Genomic DNA, 26257 nt, shown 5'->3' on the forward strand with positions numbered 1-26257 from the left:
TAAGCATTCCAATTCCTCAGAAGAGCTGTCTGGATAATTGCATACACATATCTGTTCCAAAATGAGATTTTAAGGGACAAAACCAATGTCCTTCAGTGCTCAAGAAAACCTCTTCTAGTGGTAGGAACTTTCCTACCAACTGCAGGAGAAAGTAGAGGGGCATGACCCACAGACCCTTCTGTCTACATACCACAGGAACACCAGAGGCTCCCCACTCTCTTGACAAACAGAGAACTCCACTCCTTTACACTCAATGCCCAGGGTCAGTCCTCACTAGTCACAGCTAGAGATGCAACAAGGAATAGAGGCGATGGAGTGCATCTGCAGTGAAACTCAACACCACACACCAAACCATCCTTAGCTGACTGCACCAGGAGAAGGCAGATGATAAGAATGGATCCAAAACAAATGTGAGACACAACTGGGCATGGCAGTGCCTGCCTTTAATCCCAGAAGATAGGAGGCTGAGGTAAGAGGATTGAAATTTCAAATCCAGCCTCTGTAACATAGTGATGCCCTATTCAAATGAGTGATAGCTTCTCTCGAAATGAAAATTAAAAAAATTGGCTGGCTCAGTGCTTAAGCTCCTCTGTGTTCCATCCTAGATTAAAAATAAATAAATAAATAAATAAATAAATAAATAGCAGAGACACATCCATCTCATCGGCAGGGCAAATTTAGCACAAATACAAGAAATTTCACAAAACAAGGAGACCTGACACCTCCTACATTCTATAACTTTCTTGGCACTGATGCCAAATATTTGAACTTGCCAGACAAACTATGCAAAACATTGATCTTTTTAAAATATCAATGGAATCTGAGAGAATTCAGCTGAAAGAACATGAACCCAGAGAGCGAATGTTTGAAAAAGAACCAGACTTAAACAATGAGTCACAATGCCTGCCAGAAGGAACTTTGATTTGAAACCCTCAATGAATTGGACAATTTTTGTTGCTGGACAGGAAAGTGGGCAAAATCATTCAGGCTTTTTGAGATATGATCCTGTCCTTCCCTCTACTCTCTGCTCTGTCCTCCTCTCTGTTCTATCTGTTCTCCTGATCCAGTCTTCCTTGCTAGGAAAATCCCAAACTCCTTCCCATTGTTCTTCAACCTCTCTTTCCACATCCTCAGAATCACCCGAGCTGCTCCCAGCCCTACCTTACCTGTCTTCCCCCTCCCAATACACACCAATCTGCTCCTGCCACCCCTTTTACCCCTCCACCCCTCCTCCTGCCACCACAGCTCCTCCTCCCTAGCTCTATAAAACTCCCTCTTCTCCTGCAGCCAAGGCTCCTCTGCCCACATCTTCTACTGACACAATCTTTCCCCTCCCCCTCCATCCCTCTCACCTCCTCCTTCCTCCTCTCTTGAAGCCATGATTACCTCCACCCACTCACCCCTCTTTTCTCCTGTCAGTGCCCACACCCACTCCCAGCAGATCCTCTTACCAGATAACCCAAAGTTCCTTTGTCGCTTCAGGGAAGTGGCTCATGCTGAAGGGATTGTCCAAGTACATGTTTCATTCTCACTTCAAGATCTTTCCCAGATTGAAGAGCAACTTGGGTCCTTCTCTGCTGACATTTCTACTTATATTTCAAAATGCCAATACCTTTCCCAGACTTATGATCTTATCTGGCATGACATCTCTGTTGTTCTGTCCTCCATCCTTACCCCCATGAGTGAGCCGGCTTCTAGCAGACTCAGTCAACCTATGATATCAGAAAAAAGCTCAATCAAGCTGAGGAGGGCCCTCAGAACCCTATCCAATATCTGGTGAAAATGGCCTTTACAGTTTATAATGTCCAGGAGGAGTCAGCTGAACTAGCTAGGTAGGCTCAATTACAGAAAAAGGTAACACTTCAAACCCAGGCCTTATCAGAGCCCTGAGGCCTACAGCTCAAGCAAGAGCTCCATGGAGGTTCCATCATTCCTCTACACCAGGTACTTGCTTCAAATGTAGATGCAAAGGTCACTGAAATCACCAATGCCCAAAGCCACACCCTCCTACCAGGCCATGCCCTATCTGTAAGCACACAGAACATTTGAAGAGTGACTTCGTCATGGTTGGCCCTTCCTTGTTGCCTCTACATCGGAGTATTACCAGCTAGGTGGTATCTTCTCTTAAACTATTGGGGTTCACAGAAGACTGAAGAAGCCCAGACTTGAGGACCTCCATTACACTCACGGAGCCCAGGATAACAGTTCAGGTACTGGTTAAGTCCACAACCATCCTTGTGGATACAGGGGCTACCTATTTGGTCTTGCCTGCCCACTCTGGGCCTGTGTTTTCTTCCAAGGACTCAGTTATGGAGATTGAAGGCAAACCCTCCTCCCCAAGCTTAACTGCTCAGCTGACCTGTGCCCTGAAGGGACACCCATTCACAAACTCTTTTCTAGTCATTCCATCCTGTCCAATTCCTCTCCTAGGCAGAGATGTTCTCAAATTACTAAGAGCCACGGTCCAAAATACATCCAGAGAATACTACCACCCATGTCCTTCTGCCTCTAATCTTTACCTCTCTAATAACCAGACAGTATCTACTGTGCCATCGTCCCCTGATCTAGTCGATCTCCAGGACTGGGACATCTTCAAGCCGGTCATAGCCTCCCACCACAAGCCAGTACATATTTCGCTGAAACTGCAAACTAAACTTCCTCTATGTCCCCATTTTCCCATCTCCAAAACCTATAGGGAGCAATTTAAACCCATTATAGACTGCTTACTTGCCCAGGGACCCCGCTTTCCTACTGACTCCCCCTGCAACACTCCCATATTGCCAGGATGCAAACCCTCAGGAGCCTATCACTTAGTCCAGAATCTTCGCCTAATGAATGAGACAGTTCTTCCCATCCACCTGGTGGTTCCCAACCCTGACACTCTTTCTCATGTCCCCCCTTTGAGCACTCACTTTATTGTCCTGGATCTTAAATGTCTTCTTTATAGTGTCTCTCCATCCTGACTCTTATTAGCTCTTTGCCTTCACATGGGAAGGTATCATGAGCTGACATGGACAGTCCTACCCCAAGGCTTCAGGGACAGTCCCTATCTCTTTGGGCAAGGCTTGGAATGGGATCTAACTGCTTGTGACTTAGGGGGCAGCACACTCTTACAATATGTGAATGACCTTCTATGCAGTTCATCATTCAAGGCTTGTGAACTCACACTGCTCAGCTCCTCAATTTCCTGGGGTCCCTGGACTATCGGGCCTCTCCAGCCAAAGCCCAGCTTATTACCTCTTCAGTTAATTATTTAGGCACACTTCTCACTTCAACCTCTAAAAGCCTCACATCAGACAGAATTCAAGCTCTCCATGACCTACAACCACCCAAAACAGTGGAATACATCCTCTCTTTCCTGGGTCTGGCAGACTTTTTCAGGCATTGGGTTCCCCACTTTGCACTTCTTACCAACCCCTTATACAAGACCACTAAGGAGACCCCTCATTGGACCCTCACCTCCTCTTAGCTAGTAGCCAATTCCCTTTAAAAGCTCAGGAATGCTCTTACATATTCTTACACACTCTCTCTCTTCCTAACCCTAAACACCCTTTCCACCTCATTATGGATGAAAGACAGGGTATCACCACTGGCCTGCTCGCTCAGTCAACTGCACCCTCCTGTAAACCGATGGGATACCTCTTCAAGCAGCTTCACTCTATGGTTCATGATGACTACCGAGAAATGTTATAAAATTTTATGTTCTCCTGAGAAGTCAACTTAAATATATCTCTAAAAGACAACAAAGAGAGCCTAACTTATTTAAAGTTTAAAAATGTTTTGCCTCTTTCCCTTAAGAGGGAATTAAAGGCTCTCTTACCTTGTCTGTTTCATGTTTCATATATAATGATAAATTACATTCACTAGTTAATATTAATTTAAAAATTCTGTATAATTTTTTATAAAATAATATTCAAGTAAAAAATTAAGATTAGTTTCAAAATCAAAACATCTTGCCTAAGACTGAACAAGTGGCCACCATACCTAAGTTAAAATTCTTTCATATCATTCCAAGTTAAGACAATTATTCAGGTTTATTTAAAATTAAATTCAGAAGATAGGCTTTTGTTATAAAGATTACTCTATTCATAAAGTAAACAAAAACACTATATATAAATAAGTAAATGTTTCAAATTATAAAAATTATATTCCTTAATTTATAACTATTATAAAATTAAATCTTTTACTCTTATTAGTTTTATATTGTATTATCCTTACAAGTTTTAAAACTATTATCTCATAAAGCCTTATGCAAGTACAAATTTTAATGTAACAACGGAAGGTAATTTATAATAATAAGGTGATTACTTATAAGACAAACAAGTTGTAATTCTGTATTTTAGTATCCATACTGGCCCCAGTTTATACTTTTATTGCTTAGCCCAGTAGTAGAGACAAAGGAAAACCATAAGACTCATAAAAACAAACAAAACAACAAAAATCTAGGCCTCCTTTTGCTTGCTGTAGTGCCCTCTTTAGTTCGACAGCATGGACTTTAACAATCCTCCTTTGCATCACTGGTCCCTCTTGCTAATTTTCCTGGCCAAATAAAAATATGTATTGTCACTTCTTGCTGTTTAAATACTTGTACAGTGTTGGGCCATTCTCTAAAGCTAATGGTGGTCCAGTTTATATCAACTTTTTTCTACGATTTTAAAAATAAAAAGGGGGAAACAAAATCCCATATAACCCCACTAAATCTCACAATTATTTTGAAAAGTTTCAAGATTGTGATATTAAAAGTCTCACTCCTGCTGAGTGACACATGGAGCTTCACTGGGGTGGATGCCCTGGCCAAATTGAGTGCCCTCACAGGTCTTCAAGGGCTACAGCATGCCAGACTCACCATCCTATGATGAAGGTGATAGGATGCCCAGTGGCCCCATGGAGTGGAGGCAGGGCCAGCTGAGGCACAGCTGAGGGCAGTGGAGGACTGTTGGGATCTAGGCAGTGTCAGTCCTTAAAGAAGTTAGCATCATCCTATCCTGGGTAGGAGGGCTGAAGGTGTTAAAGCCCAAGTGTGTTCTTAGTGCTTTCTTGTTTCTCCACGTGGGCTGATGACCATGGCTCCAAAAGCAGAGATCAGATCTGGGAGCCAGTCTGGGCTCCCAGGGCTCATAGATGGATTATGGGTGGACATAAAAGTAGAGGTTGATTTTGAGGATGTGGTGCTGGTTCCCCCAGCAGAGCTTAAGCCTTTCTGTGTGGGCAGGCTTTGGGAAATGGCAGTAACTGTGGCCACACCAGAGTTTGCTTTCCCTGGGGTATGCCTTGCTTCCTGTCCCGTAGTGCTCTGGCTAGGGGCACTGGAGGTGTTCTGTTCTAACTGTGCCCCATGTTGCTGCTGGTTGCTTGGGGTACCTCCTTCTTTGGAGGAGATACACAAGGCCTCAAAAGCTATGATGAGTTCTGGGAGCATGTCATGGCTCCCAGATCCTCTTGATGTCATTGGGACCAAAGGGTAACTAGAGGTATCCTTACTGGCTGTACTTCTTGTCCCGCAAGGTGAGCTTAGGTGTTTCTGGGTGGGAAGGCTTTGAGGGATGGCAGTCAGGGTAGGAACACGAGTGTTTCCTTGCCCCTTTGTTCCCTTTTCTGTGTGTTTCCCCAGTGCCACGGTGGTACTGTGGCTAGGGGCACTGGAGGTGTTCTGTACCAACTGTGCCCCATGTTGCTGCCTGTTGCTTGGGGTACCTCCTCTTTGGGAGGAGATACACAAGGCCCCAAAAGCTGTAATGAGTTCAGGGAGCAAGTCTTGGCTCCCTGATCCTCTTGATGTCATTGGGACCAAAGAGAAACTAGAGATACCCTTTGTAGTGCTTGTCTCCTGAGGTGAGCTTTGGTGTTTCTGGGTGAGCAGGCTTTGAGGGATGGCACTCAGGATAGAAATTCTACTGTTTTCTTGGCCCTTTTTAACCTCTTTTGTGTTTTTCCTGGGTGACATGGTGGTACTCTGGCTAGGGGCACTGGAGGTTTTCCGTTCCAACCTTGCCCCATGTTGCTGCCTGTTGCTTGGGGATTCTCCTCTTTGGGAGGAGCTACACCAGGCCCCAAAGGCTGACATCATTTCAGGGAGCAAGTCTGGGCTCTCTGATCTCCTTGATGTCACAGGGGCCATAGGGAGACTAGAGATGCCCTTTTCAGTGGTAGTACTTGTCCCCTGAGGTGAGCTTAGGTGTTTCTGGGTGGGCAGACTTTGAGGAATGGCACTCGGGGTAGGAACTCCACTCATTCCTTGACCTTTTTTACCCTCTTTTGTGTGTTTTCTGGGTGCCATGGTGGTGCTCTGGCTAGGGCCACTGGAGGTGTCATTTCCCAAACTTGCCCCACGGTGCTCACTAGTTTTGGGGGTTTCTCTACTTTCTGAGCTTAATATTTGCTTGCGTGATGTCCGACCCAAGGACAAGTCTCTCCTCCCATCTGCCTTTGAGGTCACTGAATGTGTCTGGGTGCTGCCACGAGGACCCACAGTGGAGTTTCTATGTTGGGCAGACCCAAGGGCTGAGTAGTTTAGGCTGCCCATGGTTGTTGGGCCCACAGTCAAGGGTGGCATCGAAGCTGCCCCTAGACCTGGAGCTCCTATGTGTCCATGCTGACGACAGCTGACAAAGCTAGGGGCTCCAGGCTTCATCCACCAGGAAGCCCAGAACTGAGTAGGACGGTGGCTTCAGGGTTGAGAGGCTGCTTCCCCTGTGGAATGTGTCCTCACACCCTTGGAGCTGGAGAGCTGGAGCTTGCTACAGGTGAGGGCCTGTGAGTACAGTAGGGCTTTGGGCCCTGGAGAGAGCGCCGGAAGCTCCTACCCAAGGTGGAGGGAGGCCCCAGATGTGGGGGCTGTGAAGGCAGAGTGGTGTTCACGGGTGTCACCCCAAAGGGGGCCACTGGCTGTGCAGCCAAGCCTGCCAATGTGCTGAGAGAGGGCCTGGGAGGAAGGGCCAAAGCAGCAATGGGCAGGCTGGGGGAGAGCGGTCCTGCAACATTGGTGATGGGAGGATGGCTCTGGGAAGAGACAGCAGAGCTGACCCACACTGGGGTGTGGGCCACCAAGGTTGTGCTGCTTGGGGGATGGGGAAAGGTCTGGCTGAGGCCCACTGATGCCAGAGGCCTGGCCCCTCCCGGTGGAGATGAGACCCCCCGATGAGCTTGTGGGGCCATGGCACAGCTATTCCCAATGGCCTGGGTCACACCCATCAGAAGACCGTTGATGCGCTGCAGAGCTTTCTTCTTCTCCCTGTCTAGGTCCTCAGCAGTCACTGCACAGGCCAGTTCCAGAGGTGGTGGCAACTTCAGAGGTTCCCCTTGGTGGCATTGCAGGAGAGGAAACTTGCGTTTCCGTGGCCTACTGGTGTCTCCCGTGGGTAAGGACTTCTTGGGAAATGGGTGTCCCGCCCTGCCTTCTGCCACCTTCTCACCCTGGGCCTTCTTTGGGGGAATCCCTGGGGATGAAGAACATCTCAGGGGTGGCTCCCCGTTGGATGGGTCTGGAGCCCTCCTCTTCAAGGCTCGGAGACCTTGCGTGGAGCTGTAGGAGCTGCTGATGGGGTTTCTTTGGGGGCAGGAGCTCATGCAGATGGCCCGGGAGCTCTCAGCTCTGTCTTGGGAGCTCTGGGTGCAGAGGTTACTCCACAGAGGCCCAGGCCTGGGCACAAAGGCAGCCACACAGCTATGGGTCCCCAGGGGCCTAAAAGCAGATGATCTTCCAGTGACCTGAGGGCGCCCCCTCTGATGCTCTCTGTCTATAGGGTGCTCTGCTTGCTCAGCCACCACTTGGCCACTGTCTCCAGGGGCTGTGATCACAGTCCTCCCTGGGCAGGGTTCTTGGGCTGCTGGAAGCTGGCAAGGAGCCACTTCCTGCCCCTGCACCCTACAAGGCGGCTGTCTGAGTCTGCAGCCTGGGATGCAGGAATTCATGAAAGCTGCAGTTGACAGCAGCGTCCTCCTCAGGAGACCTGGCATGCGGAGGGAGGAGGCAATATCCAAGTCTCCCAGAAAAGATCGCAGGGTCTGCAGGACCCTGGAAAAGCACCCAGCAGGCACATTGCGCAACCGCTGAGGAGCAGTTGCAGGATGGCGGCAAGATGGTCTGCGAGTGGTGCCACCAGCCCAGGAAGCCCTTAGTGGCCAACCAGTATAGGGATGTTGGCGCAGCCTATGACCGGGCTTCTGGTGGGACCCTTTGTAAGGGTCCGGCGAAACGTCGGAGTAAGAGACCACAAGAGACTATCTTATGCAACAGCAGAAGGGTGGGTTTATTTGAAGACCAGCATGCTGGGGCTCCTTCTATAGCAAAGAGAGATAGAGCCCTGAGAATAGCTTGAGCAGAGCTTATATACTTTCCCTGGAGAGGGCAGGGAGAGAAATTACATTTTGTAGTTTGGCAGTTGGGGACAGCTCATTCTGGGAACAAGATTAGCAGACGGTCCACAGTTGGGGACAGCACATTCTGGGAACAAGATTAGCAAACAGTTCTTAAGATTTCAACAGTGTTTTGTTAAGCATATAGAGAAACGGAGTGACAAGTACCTATTTTATTAACCTTTCATTCCCCACTTCTTCTTCTGGTTATTTTTAATCATAAAAGTGATCATTTGGGGGTGTCACATTCCGTGTCTGCTAGTGGGGTATATTGTTGTCTGATTACTATAAGTTTGATTTGTTCAATTTGGGCCTAGAGAAAGGAAACTACACCATTGAGCAAACAGGGTTCTAGAGTTAGCAACAATATAAGAATTTTTAGAGGACCGGCCAGGGCTGATAAAAGCGTAGTTAACCAGGGGGACTGTGTGAACCAAGACTCATGCCACCCTTTTTGGGTTTCTCTCTCTCTTTGACGCTCTTCAAGGCGTCTTCTTAATTTACTTATAGATTTTTTTATAACTCCAGTATGGTTGGCATAAAAACAACATTTTTTTTGCCTTAATGCAGCACAAAGGCCCTCTTCTCTCAAGAAGAGGAGGTCCAACCCTCGCCTGTTCTGTAAAACAACTTCAGAGAGAGAGGTTAAAGATTCCTGTAAAGCTGTGATGGAGGTTTCTAATATCTTTAAGTTTTGGTCCATTGCTGTTTCTAATTGGGTCATTTGTTGTGTCCCACGGACCAGGGCAGTAGTCCCTGTGTCCACCCCTGCAGCAATTCCCATTCCTAATAAGATGGCTAGAGTGAGGGATACAGGTTCTCAGCAAAACCGGGTTGTATGTTCTTCTATTTGATCTTTAAATGAATCTGCGTCATGATGGAGCACTCTGGGAAACATCTGCATCATTACACAATTAATTGTATCTGTTGACCAATTTATGAAAACATAAATAATGTTTAAGTATATAGAAATATACTGTTGTAGGGACGGACAAGGCAAGGCACCTAAGATAGCACTGAAGACAGGGAAACAGTATTATTTGGTTGCAACTGGATTCAGAGGGCATTGCTTCTGTTGTAGTCAATTAATCCCTTGAATCCCAAGTTTAGGTAGTTTTAGAATTTTGTACTCAGCATGTAAGGGAAGGGGCTTAGAAGTTCACAGTCTGAAGAAGTTCACAAAAAGCAGTTTTTGTTTCTGTTATTTTTTTTCTCTGTTCTGGGCAAGTTAACTTTTTAAGGACACCTGGGAGGGGGAGAATTTTTTTTTTTTTTGCCAGCTGTTACCATGGAGCCCAGTTGATAACTTTTTATCTTAGAAATGTAGTCATCTCTGTGAAGCCCCAGCTCAAGGCCAGAGACGTTGTTTACATATTTTGTGAAAAACTAGTAAGGGGTGTCTAGCTTAGGAGTGCTGATTTTTCCAGCCAATGGACAAGTAGAACAGGGCAACATGAAAAGAGGAAGTTTATCTATACTGAACTCTTTTATAGGGACTTTTTTGCTCAAAGTCCTAAAGTCAGCCATGGTGAAGACTTCGGGAGAAGGTCAGTTAAGACTTTTTTGTGGGCCTGGTACAGAGGGGGAGGACGGGGAAGGTGGTGCTGAGAGCAGCTCCGTGGATCTGAGAAAGAGGAAGGAGAGATGTAAAAGAATAATGCGAAAAGGGGTTTGGGATTTTTCTAGCAACAAAAACTTGAGTAGTAGAAAGGTAGAGCAGAGGGGAAGACTGGAGTGAGTATCACAAAAAGCCTGTGAGGGACTTTAAATTTTTAGTAACCTATTTTTAGTAATGATAAAGCAATTTTAAAGGCCATTTTCATTACATCTTGGATAGGGGTCTGAGGACTTTCCTCAGCTGGTTTGAGCTTTGGGTTAGTTGGTAAGAGGACCTGGTGGGACCCGGTGTGGGCACTGACAGGAGAAAAGAGGAGTGAATGGGTGGAGAAATACCTCAGTATCTGTTACTTCAGCAAGGGGGCAATAATTTGAGAACCGGTGGAGGTTTGGGTTCCATCAGGTAGCCCCTGTATGTTTACATCCTTATGACTTACAGAAGAAGTCGGTTTTTCCCCCACACAGCCATGACTGTTTGTGGCTTTGATAGTCCACCGGACAAACATAGTAATCTAGGTTAACCAACTTGTATCTGGCTCTCGTGTCCTTACATCCATAATGTTTGTTTCTATTATCTATGGTATGGAAGGGATTTAATGGAATTTTAGTGGGATTTTTTATCAGGGATACCCAATAGGAAAGATCTATAGCAGGCTGACATGATTTGTGATTAGCCATCACTGTTGTATGGGCTGATGAGGGTTAGGACCACTGGTGGTCAAGGGGAGAGATCCGAGCCCCGACTTTCCTAGTCATCCTCCAGAGTTAGAATGGCTGGTTGGCGTGGCTGTTTCTTTCTAGGGCACTCTTTGATATTAATTCTCTACAGTAGGCATATTGATTTGAGGCTAGATGTGGCTTCTGGCATGGGCCCAGGTATCCCTTTCTGTCTCCCTGTCTCCTAACTTCTGGCCTATTTGTTGTTGTGACCAGGACCTTAGTCAATGCCTCAGTCTGTCTTTTGCTTCTTTCATCCTCCCTTTGCTCCCTTTCTTTCTCCCTCCTTTGTTCCTTCTCTTCCTCAGTTTCTCTCTTATAGTATACCTTCTCAGCTTCTTTGATTAAATCTCTCAAAGTCATATCTTGTAATCCATCTAAGCGTTGTAACTTTTTTCTAATATCTAGGGCAGCTTGCCTAATAAAGGCCATCATGATAGATGCCTTTTGATCCTCTCCAGAAACATAAAGGGTGATTCATTAGGCCCTTGAATAATCTCCCTTACCTTGGTCAAATTAGTTGGCTGCTTGGAGACCCGCTATTAGAGCCCGGCGGTAAGTGGACAGATGCTCCTTACCTTCAAAGGTTTTGGGGTCCCAGTTAGGTCGGTTCAAGGGGAAGTTGTGTCTGTTGCCCATCTGGTCCGAGGATATTTTTTCTTGCTTCCAGGAGGATTCTCTCTCGTTCCTCTGTCGTGAAGAGAGTGCCTAAGAGTTGTTGGCAGTCATCCCAAGTAGGCTGGTGTGAAAACATCAATGATTTGATCAGACCTGTGAGCCGGGTGGGGTCCTCGGAAAAAGGGGGATTGTTATTTTTCCAGTTATATAGATCTGAAGAGGAGAAAGGCCAATACTGGTAGATTTGCATTTCTCCATTATGGTCATCTTCTATTATTGGCCCATGAGGACGGAGGGGAAGTATCACAGGGGCTTCAGGGTTTTTAATTATTCGCTGCCGGCGAGTTCCTTTAGCTGGGCCAGCTTCCTTCGGGGAGGAGGGGCTATGTGTGCCTCAGGGAAGTCATCTAAAGGGTGCTGGGCTTGCTTAACCTCCTTCAATAGTGGAGAAGCTGAGTCAGGAGCAGGGGAATCACTTAGAGGGTGTTGGGGGTTGGGGAACGGAGGCAGGGGATAAGGAAAGGGAGGAGAGTCCAGCAGAGTCAAATCTTGAGATTTAGGGAGAACAAAGGGTGGAGGAGGAGGTTTGAGAGATAGAATCGTAGGGGGAGGGGTAGGAGCAGGAACAGGGACAAGAAAAGCCTTCACCCAAGGAGGAGGAGATTCACAAAGGTCCTGCCAAGTTAAGATATACGGCTGTTAATCTGGATGGCTATGTGGCCCCGGCTGAAAAACAATATCTCTGACTTTTTGAATCAATGGGGAGTAGAAAGATCCTTCTGGAGGTTATCCAATTCCAAAGGCGGGCCATTCTGTGGTGCAGAGAGTCTGCCAGGTCCGGCATTTTACTGAAAAAGAAAGATTCTGAGCCCTTAAGTGGACTTTAGTGCAGTGAATGACTCTGTCCCATAATGAAAGTTACTTGAACAAAGACAGGGACAATACAAACGTGACACAAACACGGACACACAGTAAATAGTAAACGTGTAACACAAGTTCAGAGGCAAAGATTAAAAATAGATAGTGAATTCAACCTGAGAGAAAGAATAGATGCTGGCAAGACCAGACGGGGTTGGCAGCAGAATACAGATGAGGGCACCTTGTCCCTCCCAGATGGGGGCGGACTTTAGTGCAGTGAATGACTCTGTCCCATAATGAAAGTTACTTGAACAAAGACAGGGACAATACAAACGTGACACAAACACGGACACACAGTAAATAGTAAACGTGTAACACAAGTTCAGAGGCAAAGATTAAAAATAGATAGTGAATTCAACCTGAGAGAAAGAATAGATGCCGGCAAGACCAGACGGGTTGGCAGCAGAATACAGATGAGGGCACCTTGTCCCTCCCAGATGGGGGCACCTTCGTCCCCCCCAGAGTCTCTCAAAGCGTCTTTTGAGGAGACGTGGTCTGTAGCTTCAGGGACATGTCTATCCACCACCGCCAGGGGGAACTTATGCTCTCCGCTGATAACCACACTCTGCCAACCTAAAACCAGAAAACCAGAAAAACCGAAGGCTCTGGGAGCTTACGCTCTCCAGCCCAAAACCAGAAGGCCCTGAGAGCTTACGCTCTCCAGCCCAAAACTAGAAGACTCTGAGAGTTACGCTCTCCAGCCCAAAACCAGAAGGCTCTGAGAGCTCATGCTCTCCAGCCGAAAACCAGACTCTGAGCGATCGCAAAGGAAAAACAAGAAGGAGAAGAAGAAAGAGGAGAAGAAGAAGAAGAAGATAAGGCGCCTTACTTACCCCCCTAAAGAGTCTTGTTGAGGTCTCCCTGTCCGGCAATGCACAGTTCCCGGCCAATGCACCAAATGTAAGGGTCTGGCGAAACATCGGAGTAAGAGACCACAAGAGACTATCTTATGCAACAGCAGAAGGGTGGGTTTATTTGAAGACCAGCATGCTGGGGCTCCCTCTATAGCAAAGAGAGATAGAGCCCTGAGAACAGCTTGAGCAGAGCTTATATACTTTCCTTGGAGAGGGCAGGGAGAGAAGTTACATTTTGTAGCTTGGCAGTTGGGGACAGCTCATTCTGGGAACAAGATTAGCAGACAGTCCACAGTTGGGGACAGCACATTCTGGGAACAAGATTAGCAAACAGTTCTTAAGATTTCAACAGTGTTTTGTTAAGCATATAGAGAAACGGAGTGACAAGTACCTATTTTATTAACCTTTCACCTTCTGGCAGGTCTCTGCCCCTCAGTGCTGGGGGCAGGGGTGAGGGACAACACTTGCTATGGGAAGTCTCCATGGTAGTCTTAGCGAAGGCGCTAGTGGGTAATTCTAGCGTTGATCGCAGAAGGCCTCCTTCGGCTGCTCACGCAGCTTCAGGCGAAATGGCTGTCAGACCTGTTGCCAGAGCACAGCTGAGGAAGGAATGAGTGGAGAACACGCTAGCACGTGAGGAAAACTGTTAATACTGGACAAGAGGCAGGCTTGCGCCAGGAACGGATGCGTGAGTGCAAATTCCGTGTGTGCGTGCAAAGTCCAGGTGCTTGCACCAGATGCAGAAGAAATAGGCAAGGGAACTGCGTGCCTGGTGCGTGTGTGGGTCCTGGGGCGACTGTTGAGTGCTGTCACTGGGATGTGATTCAGATCCTGCTAGTCCACCTCCTGACCCAGTAAGGTTACCGGATCATCTCGGAAGTGTTGTAGGTGCTGGGTTTGAGGGGTGACAGCTATGGCAAGGCCAGGGATCTCTCCCCTCAGACTGGTGCAACGACCCTGCCCCTCCCCAGAGGCAGCCAGGATGGCAGCACAGGTGGGCTGAACTCCAATGGAGGCGGGGGGGGCAGTCAGAGGGCTGAGCAGGCTCTTGCTGCGGGTTGAGGGTAGCTCTTGGGGCATGGAGCACGTGCGGACTAGGGTGATGAGCAGGTGTTTGGCTGGCAGTACCTGCACCTCCGGTGCAGGGACAGGTCAGTGCCTCTTCAGGAGTGCTCTTCTCTGAAAAGGCTGGAAGTGGCATGGCCCCAATAGAAGCGCCCCCCATACCTCCAAGCTTGGAGCAGGGGGTAGCCTCCCTGGGCCTCTGAAGGGGAAAGCAATGTCATTAGATAGGCGGTGCACCAGCAGGGGAGCAAGTGGTGGTGGCATCTCCAGGATCTCGCTTGCTGGGGCTGGGCAAGGACATCTTGTCCTCCCTTGAAGGTGTTAGCTAGTGTTTGTATCTAGCCTTGCTCTGGTGAGGGTGGGCGGGACTTAGTTTGACAGCCAGGAGCTCTTGCAATGGCAGGAATCCCTCAGCCCATGCCCCATCCCTGAGCTGTCATGGCCTGTGTGTCTTCCTGCACTTGCTCTGGAAACAGTGGAGGGAACAGCTGCTGAGAATGCATTTAAGGCATCTCCCAGAGTCTGGCTGAGGGGTTCAGCAGGGCAGGCTGGGAGGGAATGCTACCCTCTGTGCAAAGTCCTTTCTCTTTGTGTGGAAACCAGAAAAACCCAGCTGTGTTCTCACAAAATCGAGTTTTATTCATATTTGGGTTGCTTTCTTTGAATTTTGGTTATCAAGATTCTCCCATTTTTAAATTTATTTTTTTAGTTGTCAACAGGCCTTTATTCATTTCTGTGCAGTGCTGAGAATTGAACCCAGCCCCTCCCATGTGCTAGGCAAGTACTCTGCAACTGAGCCACAACCCCAGCTCTCCAATTTTTTTGTCTGTCTTCATTGCTTAGCTGTTCTGGGGACAATACTAGGCCTCCTACTGTTCCTACAGTGTAAGATATGTTACCTTTCACCAGTCCAATCCAACACAGACACCTACAGACCCAGAGATCCACTCAGCATTCACTCTTTGGAGATTCCAGTTGTCATGGGTCTTGGCTTTTCCTGGATGGAAGGGCACCCTGCCAGGGTTAGCTGTGAGGTTTCAAGCTCAAGCTTTCCATAACCCACTAAGCAGCCCTGCATGTTCCTCCATGCTCAGCTATTAAGAACTGTCCCCCCTCCTCACTGGGGGAGTTCTGGGCTTGCTTCTGAACTGGGCAAAATATCAGTGAGAGGGGACCTGGAGCAGTGAGGTTGGAGGGAGCCTCACCTGGGACTGTTGTCCCAAGTGGGTGTTCCTTGGGACCCTTGCATTGCCCATGGCCTTTTCTGGGTCCACTGGACCTTCAGTAATCAGTGAAGGCCGCTGGGAGAGGTTGTGGCAGTGCTCATCTCTCCTGGTAGGATAATTCCTGGCATGGTATCCTTCTGAACCCAGTTCGAGGTGCTGCCCACTAGGCTGCATTGGGAATCAGGGTCCTGGAAGAAATGGAATCACCTGATGGGCCAGTGCAGCACAGACTTGCAGTGGGTGACAAAGTTGGAGTTGGGTTGCCAAGAACATGGTCCTGGGGCTCAGTCTATAGGTCCTTCCTCATGCCACACAGCTGAATTGGCACTTATCTTGAACTTTCCTCTGGAGTGGCCAGAACCAGAATCTCCTCCACTTCCCGAGTGTCATGAAATCATAGTGCTTTTGAGAAAATGGCTGGAAGATGGGTTTATGTTCCCCACCATAGGCCTCCCCACAGGCTTACAGGCTGGGAAATTCTCAGTTTCCTCTTTCTGTCACCAATTCCTGCTGCATAAGGAGGAAAAATGGACACCCTCCTAGTTCTTGCCTGCCTCTGGAGTCAGGGAACTGAGTTCATTGATGGACAGGGTGACCAAATGTGGGCCACATCTGAGTGGTCCTGGAGTCTGAGGTTGGCCAAACTCTTTATTTTCTACTAACAAAGGTAAACACAGTCTTTATTGCTTATTTTATTTCTTATTAAATCAGCAATTCATTCTTGGGGTAGATCAGATAGAAATTACAGATTGCTAGGATTCCTTGGAATGTGGCCTTGGGTTTGAGTCTATGGATAGTGTTGTGTACAAGTGTTGTTCAGTCATTTAAAAGGAATACATATTGTGGTGGTCACAAACATACACCTGTAAGATGAACTTGCAAATATACTAAGCCACATGAAGACTTCACTGTGGTTTGTCAAGATCATCCTGATTCACAAGGACCCGTCTTTCCCTCACCTTAGAGGGAACAGAACCCAAGTCCTGGAAATTGTTTTTAAGACTCCAAATTTGTTTTATGGAGGATAAAAGAAAAACACCAATGTTGGAGAGGACTATTATGAGTTTTATTTAAAACTTGATTTCTAAATGTGGAATCAGATTAAAGTAATACATGTATAATATAAGCATATATCATTGTTTCTAAATTATCATGTTAAATTTCATAAATATCTATTAGATCTCCTAAAAAGTTGATATCATCAGGAAAAAACTCCATTTTTATCCTCTTACTGGGAAATATTTTCTATTCCCACACTGAAATTTTTTCTTAAACTTGGTTTCAGCTTTTATTTTGACACCTGTGTTTTTATATTCTTTTTTTTTAATTGAGGATTACTTGCATATGTCATCTAATCACCTGTTTTTAATTCAATGTAATCATACACACACACACACACACACGCACACACACATTGATAAGGAGTTATTACCATCCTTTTTCTTTATGAGGCAGAAGAAGTACAGAGAAGATACAGAATATGCCCAAGTCTCCAAGTGCATTCCCTACTGAATGTTTGTGTCTCCTCCAAATTTATGTTGAAGCCCTAATGCCAATGTGATGGCATGAGAAGTGGGGCCATTGGGAGGAAATCAGATTTCGATAGGCCAGGAGGGGCATGTCTCCCAAGATGAGATTAGTGTTCACAGAATTTGAAAAAGAGACCAGGGCTTACTTGCTCTCCACCAAGTGAGAATACAGTGATAAGCAGCCAGCTATGAGCAAAAAGAGGGCTCTTTCCAAGAATTCAATCTATCAGTACCTTGACCATGAACTTCCCACCCTCCAAAATCGGGAGAAATAAATGTTTCTTAAGCTTAGAGTATTTTGTTGTAGCCACTAGAACTGACTAGGACAGTCAGTGAAAGGACTTTGTGAATATTCAGTGAAATAATGTATGCAAAGTGGTCTATGAATATAAGCTATTGCATTATCACCTTCATCATCATTACCATTTTTCCTAGCCAAATGGCATAGGAGGTATTTTTCACACCTAATTCAATTCCAAAAGAAGCCACTGATATTTCTCCAGCAGAAAGAGGTTATGACTGCTCCAGATGAGTTACTACCTAGATTTTCAGGTTGTTTGTGGCCATTTTATAGATCTACATAAACCTTTGGCTGCTCTGTAAATGAGTTTTCTGGCCCATCATGAGATTTATACCCCTGTGCCATCAATACCATCCCCTTTTGGGGTGTCCAATTATGACCAGTCATTTACATCTTGAGCCATTCTGAAATCTATGTGGATATTCTCTTCCTCAGAGGTCTATAAAAACATGAATGACAGGTGATGTCACTGAACAACAAAGATGGGAGAAGACAGCTTGAAGAGCCTGGAGAGGAGCCAGGCAATCAGAGAAAAAATAACACTAAGAATGGAGGAGGTCAACCTCTGTCCAGAGGGCTCTGGGAAGAGCCAGCCTGATTTCCTTCTGGGACCTGCTCAGGATGGATTGTGGCTAAGATTTTGGTAAGATAAGGTCAGCCATGAACTGTGTAGAAGTAGGATGCATTGGGGGTGCTGATAGAACTATATTTCTATTTCTGCTTTACAAAATATATCTGAATAATTAGGTGGAATTCCCTGAGATTCCGTTTTCTCATCCAGCAACTGGGCCTAGTAAATGAACCTTCTCCACAATGATAAGGTGAAGATGTCATGAGGTTATATTTGCAAAGCAGTTACAAACTATGGAACCAAACTAGGTGCTGTTCAAGAGATGAATTAATAAAGATAATGTAATACATATACATAATGGAATATTACTCATCCTTGAAGAATGAAATTATGGCATTTATCAATAAGTGGATGAAGCTAGAGAATATTATGCTAAGCGAAATAAGCCAATCCCAAAGATCAAAATGCCCAATGTTTTTCCTCTGATATGTGGAGGTAATGCACAATAAGGAAGTGGAGCTAGGAAAAAAAAGAGATACTTTGGATTAGACAAAGGGGAGTGAAAGGGGAGAGGGGTATGAAAGGAAAAAGAACAGAATGAATTGCAAATTATTACTCTGTGCATATATTGTAAATGTGACATTGCAATAAATTACTGAGTTGATTTTAAAGCAAGAGATGGAAACTTTATTCACCAGATGGTAGTCCAGATCCACCATCCAAGGGATAGGTAGGCTGCAAGTCTATACCCTTCAACCCCCACCTGGGGTGTGAGTACACCTTTTGTAGTCCAAAACCACATTATAGAATGAGTGGCTGTTTGTATAATTCAAAACCATAAACAAATGTCATGAGATCTAAAATCATAAGCAGAATGGAAAACACATTTTTAGTGACAACACAAAATAATTTTAAATTCTTTTTATTTATCAATTTAGGAAAACACTTTTAGTGTTTAAGTATGTTACCCTATAAAATTTAGGAGTCAAGAATACTTGATGTTATATTTAGCAGTTAACATTTTAACTTTGTAAGCCAATTAGTTGTCTCTAACAAACTTATTTAAAATTAATTCTATATATGTTAAATAAAATTTACTTATTTTTAAAATCAAAGATATCAGAGAAGTGCACTGCACAGTATCAGTTTTTTTTCAGTTGAGGAAAAATCCTAGAAACAATGGATATTAGACATTTTATAGACATTCACATTTTTTCAACAACTGTTTGATGACCTAGAAACAAAACTGCATTGGTAACTTTAAAGACAATGTTACTTGTTGTTGTTGTTGTTTGTTCACCCAGCATGGACAAAAATGTCATGTACATGGTAAAGAATGCTTACTAATATCTAGATAATCAATCTTTGACAGAACACACTGTCCAAGAAAAATGGGAACCAAAAAGAAAACACTTTTACATTGTATAAGAATTGCCATTTTGTGTTGCCAAACATGCTATGCTAACCAACTGTTGATGAGTAGAGGTGGAGATTTCCCTGAGAGAAGCATTTCTTACATGATGTGGAGTCTCAGGGCAAAATGGAGTCTGATTGGTTATTATCCATATAGCCTGGCCCATTACAATATAATTACATGACCAGAATAACTCTATATCATGTGCAACCAGAAGAATGAAAATTTGTACTCAATTTAAGTATGATGTGTCAAAATGCATTCCACTTTCACATATAACTAATTAGAACAAATAAAAGTAAATGCTTGGGCACACTAAAAACAAACGACAACAAAAAAATAATAACAACTAAAGATATTTTCACAGGATACTTAAGTGACCATGGACTCTATATGCTGTGTCTATGGGCCAGAAGAATTAGTTAACCCTCCTTCTAGAGAATCCACTGTCCTGTGTGTACAGGAAGGGGAGGCTTGGTATGCAAGTTGCTAGAGAGATTTCATCTACAGCTGTTAAGCCAAGGGCTGCAAGAAGTGTCTAATCCTGCAGAATTGGTAGAATCACTGAAAATTGAATAAAAACTTACTGCCAGTGTCTATTCTCTACACCAGTCACTGGTATACACTGTGGTCCATCAGAGTATATATATATATATATATGAGAGAGAGAGTATGTTTTCAAAATCACTAAATCAAGAGAGTTAAAATTCTTATTACCTAATTTATTACCTATAATGAAAATGACAAAATCAGAATGTGTCTCTGATTAATTAAACTTTAGTAAGAACCATTATAAACAGCAATAGCAGCAAATGTACATGCACAGGCACATCCAAAACAAATGGTCACTTAAACAGGTCGTGTTTTAACTCCAGATTTGCAAACCTGATGTTTTAATTTTGAGATCTGGGGGGAAAAATCAAATTTTGGCCTCCTCATGATTGATTCTACTTCAGACAGGCCAACTCTTTCGTCAGGTTCTCAGTCAGCATCTCCAGTTCAGCTCTGGCTAGGGTCAGCTCATCTGGCACCTTTTGCAGGACATTGATGTCAGCCAGGTCATTCTTCTATCTGAAATGTAGTTTAGGATTGCAATACACTGATTTGGACAAGGCCACTGTCATCTTCAGGGCTATCTGGTGCACAAATCTATGTGACTCTTTTTAAAATAGCAGCACTGTAGTGTGTGATATGTGTTCTTGCTTTTGTAATTCCCTTCCTTTTCTCCATGCCTTCCTTTTTTCAGTATCATGATTAATTTTTCAGTTGGAAGGAAGGAAAGAGAAAAATCATAAGATGATGCTTTTTCACCAGCAATAAATCCTACTAGTACTGTGCATCCCAGGAAGGGATTCCACTTTGGCTAACTGTTGTGGCCTTAAAAAATAGCAGCCCCTATATTTGTGCACTTTCTAATGCTGTCCTAAAAGCAACTGAAAATTAAATAATAGTTATTCTTTTGCTGAATTTTCTTCATGATTTATTCATTTTAAAACATTGGTACTTCTTCATTATATTTTGCCAAGATTTTATAGGTTAAAGGCCATCATCCTTGCAACTTCCTGTGTGAAAATTTTGCAATCCAAAACGTTTGTATTCCTTATGTCAGGAAGTATGAGATATGGAGGAGGAGATGAAAATATAAAAACAAGTGAATGGATAAAATTTCAGTTGTATGTGCATCAGGAAAACAATTTTTGCATTTAACCCCTTATCATATACATTATTAGTTCACTGAATGCATTGAAAATTAAAGTTTAGGGCTTTGGTAGAGTTATGTTGAATTGTAAGTCATTAAAACTATAGTGATCCATAGACTTAAGAGTAAGCAACTTATTTTAACAATGTGTAATGTGAATTGTGTTTGAGTCTAAATACTTTTTGGAGTGATCATCCTATTTTTATTTGTCCAAACACCAAATATAAGGAGAATGTAAACTTCAGAAGATTCAAAATATGTACTATCAATGGAGGCAGGAAAACAGGGAATAAGAGGACATGGTAGGAAAGGTAAATTATCACCTGTCTATTCCACTCACTTCATTCTGAATCCCATGCAGCCTATTTTGCATTGCCAGTCTGCAAGATAAGCTAGGCATTGCCAATCCTGGCAGAAATGATCTGGAAAATAAAGGAAGTCATAGATAACAAAATTCTAATATGCAAGTAGTTTACAAATGTATTTTTGACACAAAATTTGAGTGGTAATGTTAAATTCTGTTTCATTAAGAATTACAAAAAAAGAAAAAGTAAAAAAAAAAAAAGAAGTGGTGTTAAAACTATAAGCCAATGATGCAAAGTAAGGGATTATGGTAAAGCCCTACTTTCACTGTGGGTTCTGAAAACAACCCTTTAAGTTAAGTAGTATTATTCTCATTTTATAGAAGAAACTGAGATTCAGAGAATTCACCCAGTTAACATTTGGCAGAAGGAGAGTTCAAAGTCCTGGCTGCATGATGCAAATGGCAGTAACTGAAGAGGCTGTGTACAATCCTAGGTAAGACGTTATTATACTTTAGCTTTTTCAATTAGTCCTTCCCTGCATGCTACTCTATTGATCAATGTTTCTACCCTTCCTTAATGTTACTTCATTTCTTCCCTTCTATTGATATGTTTTATTTCCTATTGTGGTTTCACACAACTGAATTATGGAAATAAAATATTAAGTCTAAATTTATCCAGCACCTCTTTTTTCCCCAGTAACTGAACAACCTTAAAATGTTTTAATCCTCCAAACTTTTACTGTGTAAATGTTATTACAGTATTATAGATCTATCTTTTTGAGTTTTCTTTGAACACACACATATCAATTTTAAAATAGGACTTTACCTTGTTTTAACATACCCTAGCAGTTACTCATTACTTATGAAATCAAGGCTTTCAGTGTATGCCCTATGTATTCATGTAAGCATGTTTGTGTTTCAGACATCCTTGATGATAGCTTCGCTGGGAATCAAATTCTAGTTTGATTACTTTGGCACAGTTTATGGATATAACATAACTGTATTCTGGTTTCTACTACTGGTATTGAATAATAAATAATACACTTATGATTTGTTTTCATAAACATATTATTCTTCCAATTGTTGTAAAATTTCTTGTTCCTAGTATTCTTTTTTAAATGTGTTTTTAAAAATGTTTTTTAGACATTGATGGACCTTTATTTTATTCATTTTATTTATATGTGGTGCTGAGGATCAAACCAAGTGCCTCACACATGCTAGGCAAGCATTCTACCACTGAGCAACAACCCCCAGCCCCCTAGTATTCTTAAATCTATAATATGCCTAAGTGAAGACTTATTTTTATTGATCTTGCTTAAATTATGATTTTCAAACATCTCAGAGTCTGTTTTTGATTATTATTCCCAACCACATATTTTTCTAAGGAAAACTCTATTTGATATACAGCAAGATCTTATTTTGTCCCATAATTTGCTGAACATTTACTTTCTTTACTTCCATATCTTTATGGATCTCAACTAAACCATGGATATTTTCATGTATTTTCTAGTTAAACATGTTCTTTGGGTGTAAACTGCTCTTTGGTGCTTCCTCCAATTTTCCTTTAATTTTGTGAAGTTTACCATTGCTAAATATCAAAATCTAAATTGACCCTTTAATTCAACATTCTTAGTTTCTTTTCTTATGATTTTTATTCCATTAATAATTTTCCCCTTTAAGCATACTTTACTATGGAATGTTTATACCATTTCACTCTGTAAAATATTTGAATGTCTGATCTTGATGTCATTTGCCTGCTGATTCTCACTCATGGTGGATTATTTCCTTACATTAAAAAATTATAAGTAACTGCTCTGATATATTCATGGATAGTAGAGCTGACAGTGTAAGAATAACTTTGTATTTTGTGGCTTATCCAATGTTCATATTACTTTATAGTGCATCATTTGTCCATGCTCTTAAGGATAAGTGGCATAAGAGAAACTTTTTTTATATTGTCCCTTTTAAAGACAGTAAAACATTTTTAAAAACAGAAAACCTCTTCAGGCTATTCAATAATTAAACATTTTGATAGGGCATAATTCATATTTGATTTGTGTTGACTCCAACCTGGCAACAAACACATAACTTGCTACTTTCATATTCACACTTGAAGGAGCTTTAGGGGCACACTAAAATTAACCTTGATTTTGTCACAGACACAAATACTTATTAAGAAACTTAATCACAATTTCTGAATCCAAATGAAGAGTTCCTGGTCAAGGGTGAGAAACATATAGATCAAATTAGTTGTCAAGGATCAGAAAATCCTTCTAAGTTGAAGTTATTGGAATTAAGTGATTTTGCCAATGTGAACTGAGAATGTTATAGATTCAGATGCAAAACTAAAACCATCATACTATTGCTTCCTGGTTATCACCATGTCAATCACAGTTCCTGGAGATGGATATCTGTGGGCTCTCTCTCACCCAGTGAGGAGGTCCGTGGTACAGGGTAGAGGAGTGTGTGGCTATACAGTCGCTAATCAAGACCTTCAGAGACCAAGCAGGAAGTGGGTCTGATTTTATTGCACAGTTACCATGTATATAAACTTAGGCAATAGCTAAGCAGCGGGTCTGATTTTATTGCATAGTTACCATGTATATAAACTTAAGCAATAGCTAAGCAGACTATAGGCAGCCATCAATACAATTTCTGTCCAACTGTCCTGGCAGCGACCAATCAAGGAGGGGCCATGGACCAAGTGCTGGTACTGCAACATGTGGCCTCATGCCTAGGGCTGTGACTATGGAGTGAATGGTATGCTACTCACAGGCCTAGCACAGGGGAGTGCTTTGCCTCTCAGACACTCTTAAGGTATGCCATATATGCAGTACTCCATGTACTTCTCCTCACAGATTTCCATGTTAATGATTGTTTATAACCAAAAAAAAAAAAAAGCTGGTGTGTAACTGTATTTTCACCACAATGAAAGTTAGTTTGATAATTTAAAAATTAGGATGTTTACTCAATCATCTTAGAATCATTCAGGGTGCTAGAACATCAAACACTTAGAATCTATTTAAAACCCTGTGGCCAGTAGCCACACACCCATACAGTTTTAGTTGCATTTACACAAGTAGGGCAATAAAAAGGGAGGAGTCTCTTCTGAGGCACCCATATCCTAGGTGAAGGGACCCTTCCTCTCAACATCACGACCACTCCTGCTATCCCTGCTGGGCAGCAGGCTCCACAAACAGATGAGGTCAAGGAGACAGCTGGGATGGAGCCAGAGACTTAAAAACCTCCAGGATCAAAGAAGTGATACCTGCAAATTATGGACACTGTGCTCTTGAATATCGTGAATCTCTAAGGCTGAGGAGCACTCCACACAGCACTCTATGAAATAAAATAGGAAAAATTAGATACAAGTCAACTGGTTTTGATTTCTTAATTGTAGCAATAATTGATCTTTCCAAGGACCTTCAAATAAAGATTACTTATAAGGAGCACATCTCTTTGTTAACTGTTATTCCTATATAGTCTTAATGCATCAGCCCTAACTTTATAGATAGATGGATAGATAGATAGATAGATAGCGAGATAGATAGTTACAGATATAGATGTATAGATATAGTTATAGATATAGATATAGATAGATAATAGATATAGATATATGTATATGTATTATATATTTTATATTATACATATATTATAGACAAACACGCATATATATGCACATCTCAACAAGTAATATAGATGTAGAAAATAAGTATAATTGCTATTAACATTTTTTCAAGAGAGAAAATTTCTAATCAATTAATAATTGATTTAGGCTTCCTATATTGTTTATTCAATAACTAAATACTGGGTTCCATCCCTAATATCAAAATCTTATATAAATACAATGTATATGTACATACACAAATCCACACATAATTTCTGTTGGATGGATATACCCATTTGTTTATCTGTATATTAGTTGATAAACAGAAGTTGAATTGCTTTGAAAGCAAAGGAAAAACACAGGGGACTCTGCACATCAGGGGGAACAGAGGGTTTTTAATGATGTGATTTCAGGTGTGCCCAGATCTTTTTCACTTGTTAATCTGGGATATAATCATTTTTAAGTCTTCTGCTGCCATCTTCATCTCTGAATTTCTTCACTCCCATGTGGGTGTGTGCTCAAGAATAGATAACTGGATGGGGACAGAAAGTAATCCTGTTTCCCCCCAGGTTGGGGATGGGGAGAGGGGGAGGAAAATAATGTCAATTTTAAAATAAGACTCAGTGGCAGACCATCATGCTGGGGTTTTTCAGGATAATTTTTTTTAATTTAATTTATACTTAACTGAACTTTAGTTGTTCATGGTGGGTGGGTGGTGTTATTTCAAAGGGCATCACTTTTATACCAGTTCAAATAGAGCAACTTTCTAAAAATAATATATTAAATCTGTAGAACACTATGTTTTCCACTTTATACAAATTTATAGTTGTTGAAATCACTTTTATTCCTGTCACTGGAACCAATTTGTTTAAAATTCATCTGCTTCAGAGTTTTAGAAACTGGAAAATCAACTGAAAGGACTATTTGTCTCAGAGTAGGGGAGTTGACCACCTGGGAGGATAAGGAGGTGTTCAGTGTGGTAGAAATGTGGTAAGTGACACTCCTGAGTCAGGGAGAAAAAAGTCCAGAGGGGAATAAGCAGGGTCTGTGGGAATCTGGCATGCCCAGGGCAGAAAGGTATATGATGGGTGGGAAGGGAGATGGAGCTGGAAAGAGAAGCAGGATCACATGGGGGGAGGTCCCATGGGACCTGATGATGCCCAAAAAAACACTTCTTGAAGGAACAAAACAGAGATGGTAGGAGCCAAAGGAGGAGGTTTGGACCACTTGGTTCTTCTGAGATGTTTTGTTCCCTGACAACTAGGTAAGATATTTATTGAGGGTAGGGCTGTCCAATGCTCACTGTCCTCCCTGCCCCACTCCACACTGGAAAATGGCTCCCTGACAACTGAAAACACAAGTAGGAGCCCCTGAAGGTGTAAGGGCCCTTTCCTGGAGGCTGCCCTGTGAGTTCTTCACACAAAGTTGGGGACAAACAATTCTATGGTGGACCAGTCTTTCA

At 43.0% G+C, this 26257-nt stretch overlaps 1 protein-coding gene across 1 annotated transcript in view; it reads right to left on the bottom strand.

Moving 5' to 3' along the window:
- Positions 1–1368: 1368 nt before the first annotated feature.
- The window catches only part of LOC120891272 (uncharacterized), a 151777-nt gene continuing 126888 nt past the window's right edge, over positions 1369–26257 (bottom strand). Inside the window, exons 6-8 of the mRNA XM_078039706.1 lie at positions 24457–24527; positions 11268–11428; positions 1369–8443 (exon numbers count right to left, since the gene is read on the bottom strand). Coding sequence (XP_077895832.1) covers positions 5027–6631 — 1605 coding nt within the window. The 5' untranslated portion in view covers positions 6632–8443; positions 11268–11428; positions 24457–24527 and the 3' untranslated portion in view covers positions 1369–5026. The remainder of the gene's footprint in view (positions 8444–11267; positions 11429–24456; positions 24528–26257) is intronic.

The sequence above is a fragment of the Ictidomys tridecemlineatus genome, chromosome 2, assembly GCF_052094955.1.
Source record: "Ictidomys tridecemlineatus isolate mIctTri1 chromosome 2, mIctTri1.hap1, whole genome shotgun sequence".
Taxonomy (NCBI): Eukaryota; Metazoa; Chordata; class Mammalia; order Rodentia; family Sciuridae; genus Ictidomys; species Ictidomys tridecemlineatus.